Raw genomic sequence first — 23648 nt, forward strand, 5'->3', positions numbered from 1 at the left:
CATGTTGACATGTCTATATTAAGCAGGATAACCCAGGATTTTGATTTTCTTTCTGGTTTGAATACTTGTCTCCCCAGATGTTACTCATGCATTTTAATTTAACAGGCATTCGGATCATGAGCCTTGTAGCTATATCTGGGTCATAACTTGGTAACTTTTAAAGAAGCAGGAGATGGGTATGTTTTGTTTCAGTTTGTGGGTTAACTGTTATTAAACAGAGGCTTAAAATATTTTTTTTTGATTGGAATTGAACTAGGTTACTTGTATATATCTTACTTCAAGAATAGACAGAGAAAGAATAATGAGTAATAGGATTTGTGGGATCTTACATGGCTCTTTTCTTACCATCATCTACTCTGGTAACTGCTAGATTTCTTTCTTCACAGTTAACCATGGCTTAAGGTTAATGCTTATTTGTGGGTCTATTTCTAGCCATGTTTGAGTAACTGGTACTGCATTTGAACTCTCATTGTAAACAACCACAAATCTGGGGCAAAATACATATATGAAACAGCAGTATATAAAAAGGATAGTAAGTTATGACCAAATAAGTGTTTATCTCAGGAATGCAAAATTGGTTTAACATTAAACAGTCATTGCAATTCATCTTATAATGTAGTAAAGGAGGAAAGCTGAATGATTATCTCATTATATTTATTTATTTTAGCATTTGAAAAAATTCAACACTCTTTCATTGTAAAAACTTAGTAAACTATGAATAGAAGACAATATCAACCTGATAAAGGGTATCTATGAAAAATCAGAGTTAAAATTATTATTGATGAAAAACTAGTTTTTCCTCTAAGATCAGGAAAGTGGCACTTCTATTCTTCATTGAACTGGAAATCCCAGCTAGTGCAACAAAACATTAAGAAGATGCAAAGGGAGTGCAGATTGGAAAGGAAGATATAAGATTATCATTTTGCATAGATAGCACAATTCGTTACATAGGGAAACTCTATAAAGAATAGACATGAAAGCTACTGGAACTAATAAGCAAGGTCTGAGAATGCAAGGTCAATATAAAAAAGTCAGTTATGTTTATATATACTAGCAGTGAATAATTGGGAAAGCAATTTTAAAACTACTTACAATAGCATAAAAACAGCAAATGTTTAGTGATGAATTTGACTAAAGTGTAAGACCCGTACACTGAAAATGACAAATATTGCTTTAAGAAATTGAAGATCAGAATAAATGGAGAGACTTACCATGTTCATGGATTGGAAGGCTTAATATTGAGTTGACAGTTCTCCCAAAATTGAGCTATAATTTAAATCCAGTAGCAATTGGAATCCAGGAGAACCCCCTTCTCTTTTCTATTTTTGCAGAAATTGACAAGATGATTCTAAAATTTGTTTGGAATACTTTTGCTTCTGTGATGGCCAAGTAAGCTCTTTGGACCCATCTGTCTGCAGATAAAAATTAAAAACTATAGACAAAATACAAAAAAACAAGCAAAATAAACTACCTGGTGACATTAGGTTATATGAATGACCATTAAGAGAATGAAAGATTGTTAATATCACTAGTCATTGGGAAAATGCAAATTAAAACCGCAACAATATACCACTATACACCACTTAAAAGGTATATTACCATACAGAGTAGTTGGAATTCTCATACATTGTAAATGTAATGTGACATAAAATGGCACAACCACTTTGGAACACAGTTTGGCATTTTCTCATACAGTTAATCATCAATCCCACCTCTAGGTATTTGTCTATGTGAAATGAAAGTATGTGGCTCCACAAAGACTTACACAAATGTTCATAGTTGTTTAATGCATAATAGCTTAAAACTGGAAACAGTGCCAATGTCCATCAACAAGGAAATAATAAATTGCAGTATATCCATCTAAAGAAATAATACTCAGCAATAAAAGGATGTATTGATACATGCAACAATGTGGATGAAATCTGAAAAACATGATTTTGAGTTAAAGAAGCCAGATTGTATGATTCCATTTCATTAGAGTTCTAGAATAGGCAAAACTAAATCATAATCACAGAAAATAGATCACAGATTGATTGCAAAGAGGTGCAAGGAAACCAGGGAATTTTTGTGGCTGATAGAAATTTTGTATATCTTGATGTTTGTGGTGTATACATTTGTCGACACAGATCAAACACTATACTAAATATGGGTTTATTTTATTGTACCTATCATATACTTCATTAAAGTCACTAAGAATAACTAAAAGGGAAAATGCATGTATGTTATTTAGAGCTGTAATATTTAAGATGGATTAGTTTGTCAAAGTAGATTTCGGTTTCCGTGTAGATTAGTCCTTATCATCAATTTATGAAGTACACCAGAAATACTCAACCTACCTAAAGTGTTAAATGGAAAGAATGTAGAAGGAGAAGAACAAATTCCCAATGGGAAATTGCTCAGTGTTCACATTCAGTATGAAGCTTACTTCTTTTTCAAGGCAAAATCAAGCTAGTTTTACCCAAATATTTTTGGAAACTTGTGTTCAAAAGAAACCCTAAAATTGAGTGGATGGATATACTGTATAGATCTCCAGTTGGGGGTCCCTTTGATTCTTAGCATCCAACACAGGTTGTCGATATTAAAATGTTTATTGAATTGAATTTTTTCCCTCTCATGATTGAGAGTCAACAGAAACAACAAATAGAAAGATAGTTAGGATGAATGTAGTGCACAGGGCAGGAAACTTGTGTATACAATAAAATAAAGTGAGGTACTAATATATGTTTTCAGGTAACTTCTTGTGTTAATGGACATAAAAGTAGTTAATTAGTAGAATTTAATTATTTTAAATCTGTAAATGCCATCTTTAGTAGAATCGGTATTGGGCCTGCAGATCAGACTATTGGTTGTGTGGCAAAATGTTAACACTTGGGTGAAGGGTGTATGGGAATTCTTTGTATTATTCTCAGAACTTTTCTGAAGAAGAAAATAAATTTGAAAATAAAAAGTTGAAAGACCTCTGGCACAAAACTATATGGAAAATGAGCAAAGTGCATTATTGCCTCATTGCTAGATAACCATCCTTATTTGGGGTTGAAGATATACACAGGCTCTCTGGAGCATACTCAGGCTACCTTTAAACTTCGGTCCGTCTCCCTGTGTCTCTTACTGGGTTTCAACCTTGTCTTGCCCCATATTGTCTTTAGCAGCAAAGGAAATAGGGAGGAGCTACGAAATTTAAAGACGTGGCTTAAAATAAAAGGAAGAAGGGGGACTCCTGGACCAGAGAGCAGAGGCTTTCACGGTGTTAAGACACTGCTAATCTCATAAGAGGTAGAAAAGGTGTCTAAGGAGTCTTCAGACCTGATTTAAACACGTACATATGTGCATAGACACTCAGAGATGTTAGCAGCTGGGGTCAGGGCCAGCAATGAGAGGCAGGGAGCGGAGGCCTCGGCAGGCAGCCGTGAGGGATGGAGTTACCTGAAGTAATAGCACTTTCAGAACTTTCCACTGAGCTAAGACTGAAGCAAGCAAGTCTGAAGCGATCGTGAATGCATGGTGCTGCTTGACTGTGGCAGCAGAAACCAGTCTGTCTAGAGGAAAACATCTCCTAAACCCAAAATAAAAATTGAGCGGTGAGCTCATAATTAAAGATCAATAAACAGAAGAGAAGGCAAGCCACTGTGGTTGAGAGTCAACAAACAACAGATTAAAGGATGAATTGCAGTTTTCTCATTCATAATGTATAACAGCTATGTGTGAAACGTTTACAGAAATATAGGATATAATCACAAAGATAACCTAGCAACTTATGTTAGTTATTAGATGTTCATGATTTGGGAGAGAAAATGTAACTTCTAGAAATAACTTGAAATTAAAAAGCAGAATTAAAAAATAATGTAATCCATGTTTATCCACATCAGAGAGATGTCCAAAAACACCAAGAAGTTGTGTATAACAGGTGTTCTAGAAATTCCAGTCTTAGAAGTACACCTAAGAAACTCATGCACGTGCATTAGTGGATGTGTATAAGAATGTTTAACAATAGCAGTGTTTGTAATGGCAAACAAACTGTAAACAGCCTAAATGTTGACAGGAGAAGGGATAAATAAACTGTGATGTCTTATATCACAAGTATGAAATATTATACAACAGTGAAGTGAAAATAAATGAACTATAGCTGTAAGTAACAACATGGATGAGTTTTATAAAGGTAATGATAGGTTAAAAAACCAGTCCCAGGGACTTCCCTGGCAGTCCAGTGGTTGAGACTCCACACTTCCAATGCAGGGGACGCGGGTTCGATCCCTTGTTTGAGAAGTAAGATTCTCACATGCCGCAAGGTATGGCAAAAACAACGACAAAAAAACCAGTCCCAGATTCACAGGTGCTTATATTATACTTTATAACTTGCACTTTAGTTACTTTTAATCTTCTTTGTATATCAAATAATAAAAAAATCTGAAAAGCATTTTGGGCAAGAGCAAAATCATTTAAATGTTATTAGATAAACGATTTTAAGGAATAAACGACACTGACATCATTGTGTATATTTTACTTTTAAAGTGAATCTTGTTGTTTATTAGGTGGTGATAATGGAGAGCTTTAATGTAAGGTGAAGGAAAAAACCTTAAGAAAGAAAAGCTCCTTAGTGGAGCTTCCAGTCCCCAGATAGGAGAAATATATGGGGCTTATAGCTAAGATGTTGATACATTTGATATTGAGGAGTCTTACTCAGACTCATGGCTTTGTGCTTCGGCTTTTGGCCATCATTGAAGCTACAGGTGTTAGGCCTTTTGACATTATGAATTCACATGGTGTTAAAGGATGAAAAATCCAGTTCAAAAATAATTTGTATGCTTTAAATAGGTCTGCTTTTCATGACCATGTGAAAGGTGCATCTGGTACTGATGAACTGGCATCTCCAGAATGCAGGAGATCTTTCTTTTTTGAGGCAACCAAATGACCATCAGCTTGATCTTTCTGCTGTCTGCTTTCTATGTGAAAATTTGCAGACTGGAGAAAAGAACTTTGAGTGCGTTGTAATAGCAGGAGACCCAGAATCTCAGGATTTGCCAAGCATGCTGCTAGATACTGTGGAAGAAATAAAGGTATAAAACATAAGCCTTGCCTTCATGGAATTTTTAATTTAGCCAAGATCAGATAAACTTATGAAAATGTAATTAGCAGTACCAGGCAATTTAAACTACAAATTGATAGCACAGATAAATAAATCCCCTAACTGCTTAGAAAAGAAGAAAATATTTAGAACAGAGCAGTCAAAGAAGGCTTTGTTCACTAAGGGAGGATTAGAGGGGCCTTGAAAGACAGATGGGATCTAGATGGAGTGATAACACCAGCAAAGGCAAAGAGATGGCCATGTGTGAGCTGCACTGGGTTCATTTGGCTGTGTTGGAAGGTTTGTTTAAGGCAGTAGTAAGACTTGGGGGAAAAATAGCTTTGAGACAGATTTTAAATGGTCTAGAGAGCAAGGACAGGGCATTTGGACTGCTGTTCTACTGGGAATGATTTATAGACTACATTTGGAATTTAAAGTTATTTGGTACTGATTTTCACAACGAATGCTCTTTTAAACAGTTCGTTTAGAAGGGGGAATAGTTTTGTTTTTTTAATAATATTTCTTTGTTCCTTACTTTTATAAGGTCAGCCTGACCTGGGTTGGCGTTGATTTGCCTTTAGTGTAGCCAAACAACTATGCATCCACAGGAGAGCTCTGAGTTGCCTTGATTTACGTGTAGAAAAAGCAACTATGTGAAAGTTCCTTCATATTTAAAGGAGCAGACTGGCTGTCTGTCATGTAAAGGGTCCTAGTGACCTCTGGAAGAAGAGTATTTGAAATGTATAATGATAAGAATGAAAGGAAATTTGTTTTTAATAGAAACAACACTCCAGATCCTCTTTGATGGTGGTACATAATTTTCTTGGCTACTTATCTGGAAATGAGGGTAATGTTGCATATGGTGGGAAATTGTTAGCTAAGTAAAATCATGCCTTCTGTATAGTGTGTCATAATATTAAAATTTACTTTTTAATGTAAGTTAAAGTGGTATTCACTGACTTTTTCAAGTAGTTACTGGCATTTCCTCAGATGTCATCAACAGATGATTACAACTCCCTTTCTGGTCTGAGCCCAAGCATCAGCTCAGGTGGCATAGTTTAGTGAGAAACTCCTACTGAGGCGTGCAGAGCTGTCTCCCTTTTGCTCTCAAGGTATCTTGTTACACTTCTTATCAACAATTGCTGAAGTGGATTGATTCTTTAACTTATAAAATAGTCTAACTATAAATAAAAGAGTTTATTTCAACTTTCACAACAATAGAAATGTTAAAGTGTGTATGAAAAATTATACACTTGTAGAAGCCTACTGACTCAGTGAGTAACCTTTCAGCAGTTCTGGTTAATGAGATTTGAGATATGAGAGAACTTTTCTTAAAAAGAGACACACAAATGTTACCACTTACTTTTAGGGGGTTTCTGGCCTCTGCCCTGGTATGTGAAAATGGTGGAAATTCCATTTCACATAAAAGTATATGGTTGCAATAGGCACAGTGTTCTGTAGCAATTGTCCTAATTCTCAAATTGCTGCTAATTGAACACACCAAATTTCTTTTTTCTTTCTTTTTTTTTAACATCTTTATTGGACTATAATTGCTTTACAGTGGTGTGTTAGTTTCTGCTTTATAACAAAGTGAATTACCTCTACATGTACCTACATCCCCATATCGCCTTCCTCTTGTGTCTCCCTCCCATCCTCCCTATCCCATCCCTCTAGGTGGACACAAAGCACTGAGCTGATCTCCCTGTGCTATGCGGCTGCTTCCCACTAGCTATCTATTTTACGTTTCGTATTGTATATATGTCCATGCCAATCTCTCACTTTGTCCCAGCTTACCCTTCCCCCTCCCTCCCCATGTCCTCAAGCCCATTCTCTAGTAGGTATGCATCTTTATTCCCATCCTGCCCCTAAGTTCTTCGTGACCTTTTTTTTTCTTTAAGATTCCATATATATGTGTTAGCATACGGTATTTATTTTTCTCTTTCTGACTTCACTCTGTATGACAGACTCTAGGTCCATCCACCTCACTACAAATAATTCATTTTTGTTTCTTTTTATGGCTGAGTAATATTCCATTCTGTCTATGTGCCACATCTTCTTTATCAGTTCATCTGTGGATGGGCACTTAGGTTGCTTCCATGTCCTGATGTTGTTAATAGAGCTGCAGTGAACGTTGTGATACATGATTCTTTTTGAATTATGGTTTTCTCAGGGTACATGCCCAGTAGTGGGATTGCTGGGTCATATGGTAGTTCTATTTGTAGTTTTTTAAGGAACCTCCATACTGTTCTCCATAGTGGCTGTGTCAATTTACATTCCCACCAACAGTGCAAGAGGGTTCCCTTTTCTCCACACCCTCTCCAGCATTTATTGTTTGTAGATATTTTGATGATGGCCATTCTGACCGGTGTTAGGGGATACTGCATTATAGTTTTGATTTGCATTTCTCTAATGATTAGTGATGTTGAGCATCCTGTCACGTGTTTGTTGGCAATCTGTATATCTTCTTTGGAGAAATGTCTATTTAGGTCTTCTACCCATTTTTCGATTGGATTGTTTGTTTTTTTGATACTAAGCTGCATGACCTGCTTGTAAATTTTGCAGATTAATCCTTTGTCGATTGCTTCATGTGCAAATATTTTCTCCCATTCTGAGGGTTGTCTTTTCATCTTCTTTATGGTTTCCTTTGCTGTGCCAAAGCTTTGGAGTTTCATTAGGTCCCATTTTTTAATTTTTGTTTTTATTCCCATTTCTCTAGGAGGTGGGTCAAAAAGGATCTTGCTGTGATTTGTGTCATAGAGTGTTCTGCCTATGTTTTCCTCTAAGAGTTTGATAGTGTCTGGCCTTACTCTTAGGTCTATAATCCAGTTTGAGATTACTTTTGTGTATGGTGTTAGGGAGTGTTCTAATTTCATTCTTTTACATGTAGCTGTCCAGTTTTCCCAGCACCACTTATTGAAGAGGCTGTTTTTTCTCCGTTATATATTCTTCCCTCCTTTATCAAAAATAAGGTGACCATATGTGCATGGGTTTATCTCTGGGCTTTCTATCCTGTTCCATTGATCTATCTTTCTGTTTTTGTGCCAGTACCATGCTGTCTTGATTACTGTAGCTTTGTAGTATAGTCTGAAGTCAGGGAGCCTGATTCCTCCAGCTCCGTTTTTCTTTCAGAAGATTGCTTTGGCTATCCAGGGTCTTTTGTGTTTCCATACAAATTGTGAAATCTTTTGTTCTAGTTCTGTGAAAAATGACGTTGGTATTTTTTAATAGAGATCGCATTGAATCTGTAGATTGCTTTGGGTTGTATACTCATTTTCACAATGTTGATTCTTCCAATCCAAGAACATGGTATATCTCTCCATCTGGTGGTATCATCTTTAATTTCTTTCTTTCATGTCTTACAGTTTTCTGCATACAGGTCTTCTGTCTCTCTAGGTAGGTTTATTCCTAGGTATTTTATTATTTTTGTTGCAATGGTAAATGGGAGTGTTTCCTTAATTTCTCTTTCAGATTTTTCATCTTTAATGTATAGGAATGCAAGAGACTTCTGTGCATTAATTTTGTATCCCACTACTTTACCAAATTCATTACTTAGCTCTAGTAGTTTTCTGGTAGCATCTTCAGGATTCTCTATGTATAGTATCATGTCATCTGCAAGCAGTGACAGCTTTACTTCTTCTTTTCAGGTTTGGATTCTTTTTATTTCTTTTTCTTCTGTGATTGCTGTGGTTAAAACTTCAAACACTATGTTGAATAATAGTGGTGAGAGTGGGCAACCTTGTGTTGTTCCTGATCTTAGTGGAAATGGTATCAGATTTCACCATTGAGGACGATGTTGGCTGTGGGTTTGTCATATTTGGCCTTTATTATGTTGAGTTAAGTTCCCTCTAGGCCCATTTTCTGGAGGGTTTTTATCATAAATGGGTGTTGAATTTTGTGTAAAGGTTTTTCTGCATCTATTGAGATGATCATATAGTTCTTATTCTTCAATTTGTTAATATGCTATATCACATTCATTGATTTGCATGTATTGAAGAATCCTTGTATTCCTGGGATAAACCCCACTTGATCATGGTGTGTGATCCTTTTAATGTGCTGTTGGATTCTGTTTGCTAGTATTTTGTTGAGGATTTTTGCATCTGTGTTCATCAGTGATATTGGCCTGTAGTTTTCTTTTCTTGTGACATCTTTGTTTGGTTTTGGTATCAGGGGGATGGTGGCCTCATAGAATGGGTTTGGGAGTGATCCTCCCTCTGCTATATTTTGGAAGAGTTTGAGAAATTTCATAAAATTCGCCTGTGAAACCATCTGGTCCTGGGCTTTTGTTTGTTGGAAGGTTTTTAATCACAGTCTCATTTTCAGTGCTTGTGATTGATCTGTTTATACTTTCTATTTCTTCTCGGTTCGGTCTTGGAAGGTTGTGCTTTTCTAAGAATTTGTCCATTTCTTCCAGGTTGTCCATTTTATTGGCATAGAGTTGCTTGTAGTAATCTCTCATGATCCTTTGTATTTCTACAGTGTCAGTTATTACTTCTCCTTTTTCATTTCTTATTCTATTGATGAGAGGCTTCTCCCTTTTTGTCTTGATGTGTCTGGCTAATGGTTTATCAATTTTGTTTATCTTCTCAAAGAACCAGCTTTTAGTTTTATTGATCTTTGCTATTGTTTCCTTCATTTCTTCTAAATTTATTTCTGATCTGATCTTTATGATTTCTTTCCTTCTGTTAACTTTGGGTTTTTTTTTTTTTTGTTTTTCTTTCTCTAATTGCTTTAGGTATGAGGTTAGGTTGTTTATTTGAGATGTTTCTTGTTTCTTGAGGTTGGCTTGTATAGCTATAAACTTCCCTCTTAGAACTGCTTTTGCTGCATCCCATAGGTTTTGGGTGATCGTATTTTCATTGTCATTTGTTTCTAGGTATTTTTTGATTTCCTCTTTGATTTCTTCAGTGTTCTCTTGGTTGTTAAGTAGTGTGTTGTTTAGCCTCCATGTGTTTGTATTTTTTACAGATTTTTTCCTGTAATTGATATCTAGTCTCATAGTGCTGTGGTCGGAAAAGATACTTCATACAATTTCAGTTTTCTTAAATTTACCAAGGATTGATTTGTGACCCAGGATATCATCTATCATGGAGAAGGTTCCATGAGCACTTGAGAAGAAAGGGTATTCTGTTCTTTCTGGATGGAATGCCCTATAAATATCAATGAAATCCATCTTGTTTCATGTATCATTTAAAGCTTGTGTTTCCTTATTTATTTTCATTTTGCATGATCTGTCCATTGATGAAAGTGGAGTGTTAAAGTACCGTACTATGATTGTGTTACTGTCGATTTCCCCTTTTATGGCTGTTAGCATTTGCCTTATGAATTGAGGTGTTCCTCTGTTGGGTGCATAAATATTTACAATTGTTGTATCTTGGATTGATCCCTTGATCATTATGTAGCGTCCTTCTTTGTCTCCTGTAATAGTCTTTGTTTTAAAGTCTTTTTTGTCTTATATGAGAATTGCTACTCCAGCTTTCTTTTGATTTCCCTTTGCATGGAATATCTTTTTCCATCCCCTCACTTTCAGTCTGTATGTGTCCGTAGGTCTGAAGTGGGTCTCTTGTAGACAGCATATATACGGGTCTTGTTTTTGTATCCATTCAGCTGGTCTATGTCTTTTGGTTGGAGCATTTAATCCATTTACATTTAAGGTAATTTTCGATATGTATATTCCTATTACCATTTTCTTAATTGTTTTTGGTTTGTTATTGTAGGTCTTTTCCTTCTCTTGTGTTTTCTGCCTAGAGAAGTTCCTTTAGCATTGGTTGTGAAGCTGGTTTGGTGGTGCTGAATTCTCTTAGTTTTTGCCTGTCTGTAAAGGTTTTAATTTCTCCGTCAAATCTGAATGAGATCCTTGCTGAGTAGAGTAATCTTGGTTGTAGGTTTTTCCCTTTCATCACTTTAAATATGGCCTGCCACTGCCTTCTGGCTTGCAGAGATTCTGCTGAAAGATCAGCTGTTAACCTTATGGGGATTCCCTTGTATGTTTTTTCTTGTTTTTCCCTTGCTGCTTTTAATATTTTTTGTTTGTACTTAATTTTTGATAGTTTGATTAATATGTGTCTTGGCATGTTTCTCCTTGGATTTATCCTGTATGGGACTCTCTGCGCTTCCTGGACTTGATCTATTTCCTTTCCCATATTAGGGACGTTTTCAACTATAATCTCTTCAAATATTTTCTCAGTCCCTTTCTTTTTCTCTTCTTCTTCTTGGACCCCTATAATTTGAACGTTGGTGTGTTCAGTGTCCTCTCAGAGTTCTCTGAGCCTGTCCTCAATTCTTTTCATTCTTTTTTCTTTATTCTGCTCTGCAGTAGTTATTTCCACTATTTTATCTTCCAGGTCACATATCTGTTCTTCTGCCTCAGTTTTTCTGCTATTGATTCCTTGTAGAGATTTTTCATTTCATTTATTGTGGTGTTGATCATTGTTTGCGCTTTAATTCTTATAGGTCCTTTTTAAATGTTTCTTGAATTTTCTCCATTCTATTTCCAAGATTTTGGATCATCTTTACTATCATTTTCTGAATTCTTTTTCAGGTAGACTGCCTATTTCCTCTTCATTTGTTAGGTCTGGTGGGTTTTTATCTTGCTCCTTCATCTGCTGTGTGTTTTTCTGTCTTCTCATTTTGCTTATCTTACTGTGTTTTGGGTCTCCTTTTTGCAGGCTGCAGGTTCGTAGTTCCCATTGTTTTTGGTGTCTGCTGCCAGTGGCCAAGGTTGGTTCAGTGGGTTGTGTAGGCTTCCTGGTGGAGGGGACTAGTGCCTGTGTTCTGGTGGTTGAGGCTGGATCTTGTCTTTCTGGAGGGCAGGACCACGTCTGGTGGTGTGTTTTGGGGTGTCTGTGACTTTATTATGATTTTAGGCAGCCTTTCTGCTAGTGGGTTGGGTTGTGTTCCTGTCTTGCTAGTTGTCCAGCACTGTAGCTTGCTGGTCGTTGAGTGGAGCTGGGTGTTGGTGTTGAGATGGAGATCTCTGGGAGATTTTCACTCTTTGATATTATGTGGAGCTGGGAGGTCTCTGGTGGACCAGTGTCCTGAACTTAGCTCTCCCACTTCAGAGGCACAGGCCTGATGCCCGACCAGAGCACCAGGACCCTGTCATCCACAAGGCTCCAAATAAAAGGAAGAAAAGAAAGAAAGAAAGAATGAAAAATAAATAAAATGAAGTCATTAAAATAAAAAATAATAAAAATTTTACAAGGTAATTTAAAAAGAAAGAAAGAACAACCAAACCAAAAAGCAAATCCACCAATGATAGCAAGTACTAAAAACTATACTAAAAAAAATTAAGAGAAAATGGACAGACAGAACCCCAGGACAAATGGTAAAAGCAAAGCTATACAGACAAAATCACACACAGAAGCATAGACATACACACGCACAAAAAGAGAAAAAGGAAAAATATTTATATATCGTTGTTCCCAAAGTCCACTGCCTCAATTTGGGATGATTCGTTGTCTATTCCGGTATTCCACAGATGCAGGGTACATCAAGTTGATTGTTGAGATTTAATCTGCTGCTCCTGTGGCTGCTGGGAGAGATTTCCCTTTCTCCTCTGTGTTCGCACAGCTCCCGGGACTCAGCTTTGGATTTGGACTCGCCTCTGCGTGTAGGTCGCCTGAGGGCGTCTGTTCCCCAGCTCAGACAGGGCAGGGTTAACGTATCAGCTGATTAGGGGGCTCTGGCTCACTCAGGCTGGGTGGAGTGAGGGTACGGAATGCCGGGCGAGCCTGCGGCGGCAGAGGCCAGAGTGACGTTGCAACAGCGTGAGGCGCGGCATTTGTTCTCCCGGGGGAGTTGTCCCTGGATCCCGGGACCCTGGCAGTGGCGGGCTGCACAGGCTCCCCGGAAGGGAGGTGTGGATAGTGACCTGTGCTTGCACACAGGCTTCTTGGTGCCCGCAGTAGCAGCCTTAGCATTTCATGCCTGTCTCTGGGGTCTGCTCTGATAGCCACGGCTCGCACCTGTCTCTGGAGCTTGTTCAGGTGGTGCTCTGAATCCCCTCTTCTCATGCACCCCAAAATAATGGTCTCTTGCCTCTTCGGCAGCTTCAGACATTTTCCCGGACTTCCTCCCAGCTAGCTGTGGCTCACTAGCCCCCTTCAGGCTGTGATCACGCAGCCAACCCCAGTCCTCTCCCTGGGATCCAACCTCTGAAGCCGGGGCCTCAGCTCCCAGCCCCCACCCGCCCCAGCAGGTGAGCAGACAAGCCTCTGGGGCTGGTGAGTGCTGGTTGGCACCGATCCTTTGTGCGGGAATCTCTACGCTTTGCCCTCCGCACCGCTGTTGCTGTGGTCTCCTCTGTGGCTCCGAAGCTTTACCCTCCACCACCCCCGTCTCCGTCTCCGCCAGTGAAGGGCCTTCCTAGTGTGTGGAAACCTTTCCTCCTTCACAGCTCCCTCCCACTGGTGCAGGTCCCATCCCTATTCTTTTGTCTCTTTTTTTTCTTTTTTCTTTTGCCCTACCCAGGTATGTAGGGAGTTTCTTGCCTTTTGGGAGGTCTGAGTTCTTCTGCCAGCATGCAGTAGGTGTTCTGGAGGAGTTGTTCCACATGTAGATGTATTTCTGATGTATTTGTGGGGAGGAAGGTGATCTCCATGTATTTGTGGGGAGGAAGGTGATCTCCATGTCTTACTCTTCTGCCATCTTGAAACTCTCCCAAATTTCTTTCTTAAGTGTCTGTTTTTACTGGATTTTTAGCCAGTACTCAGTTTAGTGAGCCAGCATTTCATCAAATTGCTTTAGTTAATAGACTCCAGGTACAAATAAATGAACTTTAAAAAAGATAGCATTTGCAAACTGCCTGTTTCCACTTATTTATATGAGGTACCTAGAGTAATCAAATTCATAGAAAGAAAAAGTAGCATGGTGGGGACTTCCCTGGTAGTCCAATGGTTAAGACTCTGCACTTCCACTGCAGTGGGCATGGATTCGATCCCTGGTCGGGGAACTAAAATTCTACATGACATGCCCAAAAAAACACGCTCCCCCAACTCTGGCAAAAAAAAAAAAAAACCCAAAACAAAAAGCAAGCAAACAAACCAGAAAGGAGCATGGTGGTTGTTGCCTTGGGGTGGAGTGGGGTATTTTTGTTTAATGGGTACAGAGTTTCAGTTGCAGGATGAGAAGAATTCTATAGATTGGTTGCATAAGTAAACTGTACTGTTAAAAGTGGTCAAGAGGGTACATTTTATGTTATATGTATCTTACCATAATTTAAAAAAATTAAAAAGAGGGGAAAAAAGATAGCACCTGCAATAATGTTAAAAAACATCAAATTCCTAGGAGTGAATCTGTCAAAGGATTTACAAGCCCTCTGTGCTAAAATCTACAAAACATTATTAAGAGAAATTAAGACCTAAATAGAGGAATATGCTATGTGCGTGGGAGGCTCAATATTTTAAAATTTCAAGTCTCCTCAAATTAACCTACATTTTCAATGCAATCTGTAAGAAAATCCCAGCGCTTGATTTTTGTTGTTGCTGTTGTTTTTTCTGGTTTTGTGGAACTCAACCTGACTTTAAAATTCATATGGAAATATGAAAGGCTAAGAATAGCAAAGTCAGTCATGAAGAACCGAATTGGAGTACTTCCGCTGGCAGATACCAAGACTTATTATAAAACTATATCAATTAAGGCAGAGCTTAGCCTATTGTGGTTCTTGGACTGGCAGCATCAGCATCACCTGGGAGCTTGTTAGAAATGGAATTTCTCCGGCTCCACTTCACACCCTGTTCAATCAGAATCTCTGGGGTTGGGGCCAAGGAGTCTGTGTTTTAACAATCTCTCTAGATTATTCTTATGCACTTGAAAGTTTGAGAAACACTGAATTAAGACATTTTGACACGAGGAAATACAGACTAACTAGTGTAACAGATAGAGAGTCCAAAAACAGAGCCATACATACACAGTTCATCTGACTTATGTCAAATCTGGCGTTGCAGTGCAGTGGGGAAAGGGTAGGCTTTTCAATACATGCTAGTAGATGATTTATATCCATATGGAAAAAAGCTACCTTAACCCCTATATCATACTAGATATACAAAAAATCAATTCCAAATTGAATATGCCGAAGTAGAAAGCAAAACTGTAAAGTTTTTAGAGGAAAAATACAGGAGAACATCTTTGAGACCTTAGGACGATCAAAAAGGACAATAAAGCTCTAACCATAAAACAAAAACGATAAACTGGATGACTAGTAATATTAAACACTTTCAAAAGATACTGTTAATATTTGTAAAGCAGTTAGACCAGTGCCTTGCCAGAACAAGTATGTGTTGTGTTTTTGTCAAAGAAGAAGAAGAATATGTTAACCTCTTCCAGCAAAAAGACAGGGGGGCTTGTGTTCAGAAAATATAAAGAATATTTAACAAATTATCAAGAAAAAATGTTTTAAATTTATTTATTTAATTTATTTATTTTTGGCAGCATTGGGTCTTCGTTGCTGCGTGTGGGCTTTTTCTAGTTGCGGTGAGCAGGGGCTACTCTTCGTTGCCGTGCACGGGCTTCTCATTGCGGTAGCTTCTCTTGATATGGAGCATGGGCTCTAGGTACGCGGGCTTCAGTAGTTGTGGTACCAGGCCTTCAGTAGTTGTGGCTCGCGGGCTCTAGAGCGCAGGCTCAGTAGTTGTGGCACAAGGCTTAGTTGCTCCATGGCATGTGGGATCTTCCCAGACCAGGGCTCAAACTCATGTCCCCTGCATTGGCAGGTGGATTCTTAACCACTGTGCCACCAGGGAAGCCCAAGAAAAATTTTGACAACCCAATAGAAAACAGCAGGCAAAGGACTTCAATAGGAACTTATAAGAGAGGCATTAAAATGGTCATTAACATATTAAAAGGTGCACAACTTATTAACCAGTAGAGAAATGCAAATTTGTTAGAGAAGTGAAAATTAACCATAACGGAATACTACTAAATACCCACCAGAATAGTTAAAATGTAAAAAATAGACAATATTGAGTGTTGCAGGGTTGTGAAGTAACAAGGACTCTAATGTTTCTAATAAGAGTGTAAAGTGGAAAACCTTTTAGAAGATTGGGTGTATTCCTGAAAGCTAAATACTCTGACCTAGGAATTTCACTCGTAAGTATATGTCCAACAGAAATACTTGTACATGTTCACCTAAACTGATGGCACATTCTGATAGCACATCTAGAATGTTCATAGCAGATTTGTAATAGCCCCAGATTGGAAACTACCTAAATGCCCATTAGCAGGATAATGGTTAAATAAATTGTATATTGCAGTGAAATATTATTCAGCAATGAAATGAACATTCTTCAACTATATAGAGCATTAAAGCATATATATCCTGTTTAATTTTCTTTTTCTTTACCTAATGTCTCATATTCTGACTGATTTTTACCTTGTGGGCAGCAGTGTTTTGTAAGATACATTAGACACAGCCTATCTGCAGTTACCTCCTTTTAGAAAGACTTTCCCAAGTCTGTATATCTCCCAGCCAAACAAATATAAGATAAATGCATTCTTCAGTGATATCATTATCCAGTCAGTTCCTTCTTTAAAGCTTTTCAAATGTCTGTTTTTCAGATTGCGTTTTACTTTCAGCGTTTAGTGAGAATGTTTTGCTTGAGCTTCACATAAAAGTCTCAAACTCTTGTTCTCATGCCAGCATAGAAAACAGTCTGAGTTGGTAGTTTTCCGAGGAAAATATCTCCCCGCTTTGGTATGCAAACCTTTTAAAGCTAGGCTTTAACTGACAAGCCCACGGCCTGTGCTAGCCCATGTGCCATGATGTTATTGGTGTAAAGTGACCGTGTGGCTGGGGACTGTGGGGGAGGACAGAGTTTTCCTCCACGCTCTTAGGGTTCCAGACTGGGTCTGAAAATTAAACTGACAAAGACAGATTAACAGGAAAAAAGGGCACACATTTACTTAATAGAGATTTTGTGTGACACAGGAGCCTTCATAAGGAAATGAAGACCTGATGAAACAGCTCAACCTGAGTATTTTTGTGCGAGGTTTGATGAAGTGCGGGCAGTCGTGGAGGATTATGATAGTTCAAAGGTAAGGGTAGTAAACTGGGAGAAATTTAGTAAGGTCTGCTTGTTGGGATTCTTCTCAGGGTCCCTTTTTCTTCAGAGATAAGGATGCACCTTTCCTCTGGGTATAGGGAAGGCACCTCTCATAGAGTTTTATGACCTGTTTCAGGAGAAAAGGGCAGTGGGAAGGTCGGAGTGGTCTTCCTGCTGCAGCTGTTTTCTCAGATTCTTTCAGCTTAAAATGCTCAGTATGCCCAGGTGCCATATTTTGGGGGTAGCTGATGGTTAGGGCCATCACCTGTGCCCACTCTGGATGCTGCATTCCTGCTGAGGGTGAGAGAGAGCATTACAGGAGGAGAAATCCCAGAGGGGACCACATGTGCTTTTTTTTTTGCGGCTTTTTTTTTTTTGCGGTACGCGGGCCTCTCACTGTTTTGGCCTCTTCCATTGCGGAGCGCAGGCTCCGGACGCGCAGGCTCAGCGGCCATGGCTCACGGGCCCAGCCACTCCACGGAATGTGGGATCTTCCTGGACCGGGGCATGAACCCGTGTCCCCTGCATCGGCAGGCGGACTCGCAACCACTGCACCACCAGGGAAGCCCCACATGTGCTTTTTAGCAGGTACTCTCAGAGGCTAGTTAAGTGTTAACCTGTTCATGCTTATTTAATCCTCACAAGTTTGTGAGAGATGGGAGTTACTACTCCTATTTTAGAGAGGAGGAAAATGAGATCCTAAGAGGTCAGGTGGCTTCCCAAGGTCACCCAGCTAATCACCTGACTTGGTGGAGCTGGGATTCTGATCAAGCTCTGGCTGACTTGGAGATTATCCCCACTGTTCTACAGAGCCATTTCCTCAGTGCTCTTCCATCCTGTCATGAGGTTACCGAGACAGTCCCTTTAATAAAATGAAGAGAAAACAGGCGACCCACTGTAGGTAGTAGAATCAGTGTGCAGATTTACTTATTTCATGTCTTCTGTTTCATCATGTATATATTTATAGTGCCATATAACTGTATTCCAAGGAGATAAAAATATTTTAATTTGCAAACTTAGTTATAGAAGAATTAGGTTACTTAATAGTCATTGCATTAGAATGTAAGTTCTCTGAGCGCAGGGACCTTGTCTGTCTTGCTCGCTACTTTGTCCCTGGGGCCTTGTGCACACTGCCTTGTACAGGGTAGGCGCTCTAGTGAATTAATGAATGAACGCATTTCAGTAAGAATTTATTCTTCTGATTCCCCTTCTCCCTTATTTGCATATTCTTTGTTTACTCCTCTTCTTCCACTTCCCTTTAATGGAGCAGTTTCCTAAAGTTCTTTACTGAGTCCTCTTCTTACATTACTCTACCAGTATTTCCTGGGTATTGTCATCCACTTCCTTGGAGAAAGTGTTAAGAAAACAATGTAAATGTGTTCTGCGGCTGTAAAAAAAGTGAAATCTTGCCATTTGCGACAACATGGATGGATCTAGAGGTTATTATGCTAAGTGAAATAAGTCAGAAAAAGATTGCATGATCTTACTTATATGGTGAATCTAAAAAACAAAACAAGCAAATAAACAAAACAAGATGAAAACAGACTCAGATTCAGAGAAGAAACAGGTGGTTGCCAGAAAGTGAGGTGGGGTGGGCGCAATAGGTAAAGGGGATTAAGAGTTACAAACATCCAGTTATAGAATAAAATAAATCATGGGGATATATTGATAATATACAACATTAGGAATATGGTCACTAATATTGTAATAACTTTGTATGGGAAAAGATGGTTACTGGACTTATTGTGGTGATCACTTTATAATGTATGCAAATATCAAATCATTATGTAGTACTCTTTTTTTAAATAATTTTTGGCTGCATTGGGTCTTCACTGCTGTGCATGGGCTTTCTCTAGATGTGGGGAGCAGGGGCTACTCTTCCTTGCAGTGTATGAGCTTCTCATTGCAGTGGCTTCTCTTGTTACGGAGCACGGGCTCTAGGCGCATGGGCTCAGTAGTTGTGGCTTGCAGGCTCTAGAGCGCAGGCTCAGTAGTTGTGGCGCACGGGCTTAGTTGCTCCATGGCATGTGGGGTCTTCCCAGACCAGGGCTCGAACCCGTGTCCCCTGCATTGGCAGGCAGATTCTTAACCACTGTGCCACCAGGGAAGCCCTGTAGTACTCTTGAAACTGACATAATATTGTATGTCAACTATATTTCAGTTACAAAATGAAAATGGTTGAAGCTCATGCATCCCAGTGCAATTTCCAAAGTAAAAAAATGTTGTTTTGGGGATCGAGACCAAGTATTAGAATCAGCTTTTGCTCCTAATGAAGGTGTGACATTGAGCAAGTGATCTAACCTGTTGGTGCTTCAGTCTCCTTTTTATTGTAAGAAAGTTGGCAAAGATTTGAAGTCGAAAATTCACATACCTATAGGGGCCAGGCAGGTAATAGAAATGATGGAAGTGAGCTGGGCATGGTACAGTAAGGCGTTGCAGGTCAGGGATGGTGATATAGTTTATATATACTCCATTGAAGGACTTCTTGCTAACTTTTAATGAGAATTTGGAGTTACAAGGGAATTTGACCAAAAACAAATACTTGTATTAGCTTAGGCTACTAGTTCTTAAATTTGGCTATGCCTTAGAATTACCTGGGGAGTGTTTTAAAAAACACCGATGCCCAGATCCTGCTCTCAGAGATCTGATTTACTTTTAAAATACCAAAAGCTTCTCCTTCTAGTGCGCACCTAGGTTTTGAATGATTAATTGGACGCTAATTAACTAGGCTGTTTTTTATACCTGACTTTTAGAAATAAGGAGATAATCAAGGATGTAGTCAGCTTTCAGACAAATAAACCTTTTGCCTTTCTTCGAAGCAATCTTCACTGAAAGTTATTGTTGTGAATGATCACTCAGGGACAACATTGGTTTCCATGTCATCAGCAAAGAGCTTAAGTTGTGTTCATTATACCAATCAGTCCCTATTGTCTCATAATACATTTTGCTCCTGTTTTCACGCACCCAAAACTTTCACTTTTTCCCCACTACATTTGTGGTCATATTCAGTGGTTTCTGCTGCACTCTGTGAACTGATGGTTGGTCACAGCTTTCTCTGGGGCTAGGATTCAGTATGTGCATATTCAGAGTTTTCTTATGAGCCAGTCTTTCTTAAGATGCCCTCTCTAGGATAGCATTTTAACTAACATTAGAGACTCCCTACCCTAACCAAGACTAGAAACCATTCTCAAAAAATTTAGAGTGGTTTTCTTAAAGTTTGATTTGCATTTGCATCAGTGGATTAGGATATTTAAGTGAAAGGTACCAGATTTCTAATTATTTGTTTTTGTTTGTGAGTTTGGATGATTTTTAAAAATTTATTTCAAATTTGAGAAAGATGGCATTTATTTTATGTAGTTTATTTTCTCACATTTTTAAATAACTCGTGAGATAAAAAGATTTATTAATTTATGGTATGATACATTCTGCTTACCTTTTTGATTATATGGAAATACTCTGATTCATTCCTTAAGGAATTTATTCAGTAGAACAGGTCAACTAGGTTAAGTAATGACTCTGCTCAGATGAACACATTCTTCATAAAAAATATTCTTCATAAAAAATATAAAGCACATGTTGTCTTTTATTATTTTTCACTGAGGTGATTTTCAAATCTGCACTCAGCAGTACCTGATATATTCATTTTGTTATATTCAGAGTGGAATTATCCAGCTTATCCATTCCTTCTGTGGTCTTTTTTTCCCTTTCTTTCTTCCCCTCAGTGTTTGCTTTCACAACCCAAGTTCTGGGCCATTCAGACATCAGCTTTGATCCTCCGGACAAAACTTGAGAGAGGAAGCACACGCCGAGTGGAACGGGCAATGAGGCAGACACAGGTAAGAATTAATGTGGCAATTTTTGTTATTCTTCCAGCTCTTTATTATTATCAATAACCGTACATGTTTGTTGTGAGTATAAAATCATTTTCCTCTAACACGTTTTATTATTGAAGAGTGTTGTTTTAGAGTTTGCTTGGCTCCAAAGCCCAACTCTGTCACTTAGCTCTGTGACTGTAGTATTTAACCTTTCTAAAGGAAAGCTGTTCCGCTACTCAACATTTCTGACGCCAAGTGTGTGGGTCTTTCACACCAAGCATTTCATCATTTCCCTGTGGACATCAACTGGGTGTCCTACAATTTAATTCAATTCTGACCCTCCCTGGAATTAGTGCAGGGAGCCCATATGTTAAGGGCTAAGTTCCAAAAGACTGCCTCCCACTTCAGATTCCAATCTCAAGTCTTCTCCTTCTGACTGACTGGCTATAAATCAGGGGTCCTCATGACCTCCTCCTCACCTCAGGTTTGATAATTTGCTAGAACTGGCTCACAGAACTAGGGGAAACACTTAATTACGATTACTGATTTATTATAAAGGATGTTATAAAGGATTCAAATGAACGGCCAGATGAAGAGGTATATAGGGCAAGGATCCTGAGCAAAGGAGCTTCTTTGTCTTTGTGGAGTTTGGGGTGCACTCCCCCTCCCAGAACGTCGGTGCGTTTTCCAACGTGGGTGCTCTCTGAACCCATTTGTTCTGGGAGGTTTTATGGAGTATCTATTATGTGGGCATGATTGATTAAATCAGTGGCCATTGGTGATTACCTCAATCCCCAGCCCTTTTTCCCTCCCCAGACCTTGGGGTGGGGCTGGAAGTTTTAACCCCCTAGTCACATGGTTGGTTCCTCTGACAACCGGCCCCCATCCTCCCAGAGTCACCTCATTGCCATAAGCTCAGGTGTGGTGAAAGGGACTTACTATGGATAAAAAAGACACTCTTCTAACCCTACAACTCAGGAAGTTACAAGAGTTTTAGAAGCTCTGTGCTGGGAACCAGAGCTTATATATTTCTTATTATATCACAGCATCACATCCCTAAGTTTCATTATCTATATAATAGGGTAGTAATAATTGTACTTATAGCATAGGTTTGTGGTGAGTGGTAAAGAGATAATACAAGAGTTAGTGAAAAAGGTATGCAGTTTCACAGACATAGATTGTATGAGGAAACAAAATTCATCCTAATGCAAAAATATTCACTGATGAACTGGAATGAATAGTCTCTATTCCAAAGTGTTTTTTTTTAAACTACTGAAGAATATTTTATTAATTTCTTTGTTTAAGAATATTTCTGATAGACACTTCACTAAGCTTAGAGCACTCTATTGATGCTGCTGGAAATATAGTACAAAGTTATTCCTTAGGTTCTGTATCTTTCCTATCTTTTCAGTTTGAAACCTGCATGATTCTCTGAATTGTGCACATGATGCTTTTAGATATCAAATAAACAGGATGTGCTTTGCTTGGGGAAAATGGATTTGAAGAAAGAGCAAAATCACCATGCTTTGGCCCTTTGCCCCATCTTGGCCTTACTATATCTGGGGTCTCTTCATCTTGCCATGCAAATGCTATGTGATGAAGAGAGTGGTATACCTTTCTACCTATACAGCAGCATGAGGGAGTTGTTATTCCTGCCTCTGTGGGAAAAATCAGAGAAAGTCTTTTCACTCCCCAACCCAGAAAATTTGGAAATTAGTCAGATCATGGAACAAGAAGAATTAGACAAAATTTGTCCAATTTTCTGTCACTTGTTGAGCCATTTACTTCATAATCTGAACTTTTGCCAATTCCTCTGATTCAGAGTTTGATATTACTAATTCTTGAAGTTATTGCATCCCTGAAGAATAAGATGAAAATGATTTTAAAAATACATGTATACATAAAACAATGTTTTAAAAAAATTCTCTTTTAGTTTCTGTGGAAATCTGTTACCTTGCTCAGCTGTACAAAGTGGTAAAATGATAAAGTGTTAAAGCAGAAAGAAAAATAAGCTAGAAGGAACTCTCAGGGAAAAGCTTAATCTTGTCACATGATAAGTTGAAGAAATGCAGGTATGATGAGGTCAGGTGACTTGCCCCAGTTTGTCTGGCGAGTTAATGACAGGGTCTGGACTTTAACTTACACAGTAGCAGGCAGTTACATTGAAGAATGCAGACCGGCTTTTTGGTGGGTCTAATGGCAGACTCTGGGAGGGCTCACTCCAAGGAGTACTTCCCAGTACTTCTGCTGTCAGTGTCCTTGTCCCCGCAAGTAAACCACAGCCACCCACCACCTCTGCAGGAGACCCTTCAACACTAGCAGCCATGTGGCTGACAGGGTCATGGTGCTCCAGCCGAGTGTCAGGCCTGTGCCTCTGAGGTAGGAGAGCTGAGTTCAGAACATTGGTCCACCAGAGACCTCCCGGCTCCATATAATGTCAAACGGTGAAAGCTCTCCCAGATATCTCCATCTCAACGCTAAGACCCAACTCAACTCAACGACCAGCAACCTAGAGTGCTGGACACCCTACACCAAAGAACTAGCAAGACAGGAACACAGCCCCACCCATTAGCAGAAAGGCTGCCTAAAATCATAATAAAGTCACAGACACCCCAAAACAAACCACCTGACACAGTCCTGCCCACCAGAAAGACAAGATCCAGCCTCATCCACCAGAACACAGGCACAAGTCCCCTCCACCAGGAAGCCTACACAACCCACTGAACCAACCTT

General features: G+C 39.0%; 1 protein-coding gene across 2 annotated transcripts in view; it reads left to right on the forward strand.

The window, feature by feature from the left end:
- The window catches only part of TTC27 (tetratricopeptide repeat domain 27), a 186949-nt gene that overhangs the window by 60229 nt on the left and 103072 nt on the right, over positions 1 to 23648 (forward strand). For both annotated transcript variants that reach the window (XM_032653535.1, XM_032653536.1), the window contains exon 10: positions 20823 to 20936. In XM_032653535.1, the coding sequence (XP_032509426.1) occupies positions 20823 to 20936 (114 nt within the window). The remainder of the gene's footprint in view (positions 1 to 20822; positions 20937 to 23648) is intronic.

Source organism: Phocoena sinus, chromosome 13, assembly GCF_008692025.1.
Source record: "Phocoena sinus isolate mPhoSin1 chromosome 13, mPhoSin1.pri, whole genome shotgun sequence".
Lineage (NCBI taxonomy): Eukaryota > Metazoa > Chordata > Mammalia > Artiodactyla > Phocoenidae > Phocoena > Phocoena sinus.